Raw genomic sequence first — 1,329 nt, 5'->3', positions numbered from 1 at the left:
GTCTGGGGAGAGGGCTCCACCCGGATTGAGCATTTGGATCCCTGTTTGTTCGAGCTTCCCAGGACAGCTTCATTTCCCACAGCGCTGCGTTCCTTTAAATCTGGCATAGGTAATGGTGACAGCAACCGAGCAGAGAGGAGCAGAAGGCAGGAGAAGATTTAGCATTATCTAGTTTCTATGAATATATGGTTTATTTTCTGATGCATTAATGAGTTTGATTTTTCCACTTGGCAGAACACATAACTCCTTCTCCCTTTCCCTGTTGGTATGGGGAAGAGTATGGCTAGCCAGACAGCTAGATAGATGAGAGATAGATAGATAGATAAACACTTACCCTCTCTGAAAAAGATCCACATTATAAAACTTATGTAGCTCCACAGAAAACTCAACCGTCCCTTGTACTTCAGACATGATCTTTTTGGCTCATTACCTAAAAAAAAAAAAAAATAGAAGGAAAATTAACAGCTTGAGATGACATCCACCAGAGATCGAGAGCCCACGCTTCTACTTTGTAAAACCAAGTGGTGTGATATGGACATGTCCTTCTGGCCATCAGGAATACCATGTGTCCACCGGATGGCACCACCCCCGGGTACCTGTACAGGAACAGAGAAGTCGTGTGAGACTTGATTGTAGCTCCTTACAATGCTGGGCTCAGACCCAGACATCCTGACTCTGGAACCGTGCTGGTCTCCTGCCCCTCCCTAGCTGCCAGCGTCCCAGCTAAGAGCACACGCTTCATGGTCCAATCCCTGCTTGACCGCTTTCCAGCTGTGTGACTTTGAGCAAGTCACTTAACCTCTCTCACCTTCTTCATCTCTAGCACGAGGACTAATCATAGACGGTTCGTTGGCTTAACTGAGTGTGACAAACCATTCCGAAGATCTTCTACACTTCTTGACACACTACATAGTCAACAAACGGCAGATGCTGCTAATGCTTTGTATCAATCGTAAATGATTTTAGGGTTCTCTCCGAACAGAGTCTCCGGAGAACTGGGGTGGCTGGAGTGGTAGGACAAAACATTCCCCACCAATCATGGAAAGCAGAGACGTTCTGCTATTGCTAGGCAGTAGATCCTGAACCCAACTCTTTGTCGTCAGCTGCTGTGAATAGGCTCTGATTCATGGTGACATGTCCCAGAGTCTAATTGTATTCTGTTGGGTTTTCTATGCCGTACCGGGCCTATCCTTTGAGTCATCCCTGGGTGGGTTTGATCTGTCCATCTTTTGGTTAGTAGTGATCCAACCTAACATGAAAATCCAAACTCACAGCGACCCTGCTGGACACAGTAGAACTGTAGAAATACGCTATAAAGTGTCCAAGGCT

General features: G+C 46.2%; 1 protein-coding gene across 1 annotated transcript in view; it reads right to left on the bottom strand.

Annotated features, from left to right (window-relative positions):
- FAM135B (family with sequence similarity 135 member B) overlaps nucleotides 1-1,329 on the bottom strand; it is a 235,072-nt gene that overhangs the window by 130,213 nt on the left and 103,530 nt on the right. The window contains exon 2 of the mRNA XM_045286938.1: nucleotides 335-430. Within this exon, the coding sequence (XP_045142873.1) occupies nucleotides 335-411 (77 nt within the window). The 5' untranslated portion in view covers nucleotides 412-430. The remainder of the gene's footprint in view (nucleotides 1-334; nucleotides 431-1,329) is intronic.

This window comes from Echinops telfairi, unplaced genomic scaffold (genome assembly GCF_000313985.2).
Source record: "Echinops telfairi isolate 266 unplaced genomic scaffold, ASM31398v2 ScPeMD7_1;HRSCAF=3_0, whole genome shotgun sequence".
Taxonomy (NCBI): Eukaryota; Metazoa; Chordata; class Mammalia; order Afrosoricida; family Tenrecidae; genus Echinops; species Echinops telfairi.
The sequence above is the reverse complement of the archived record's forward strand: the minus strand, read 5'-3'. Positions and strand labels throughout refer to the sequence as shown.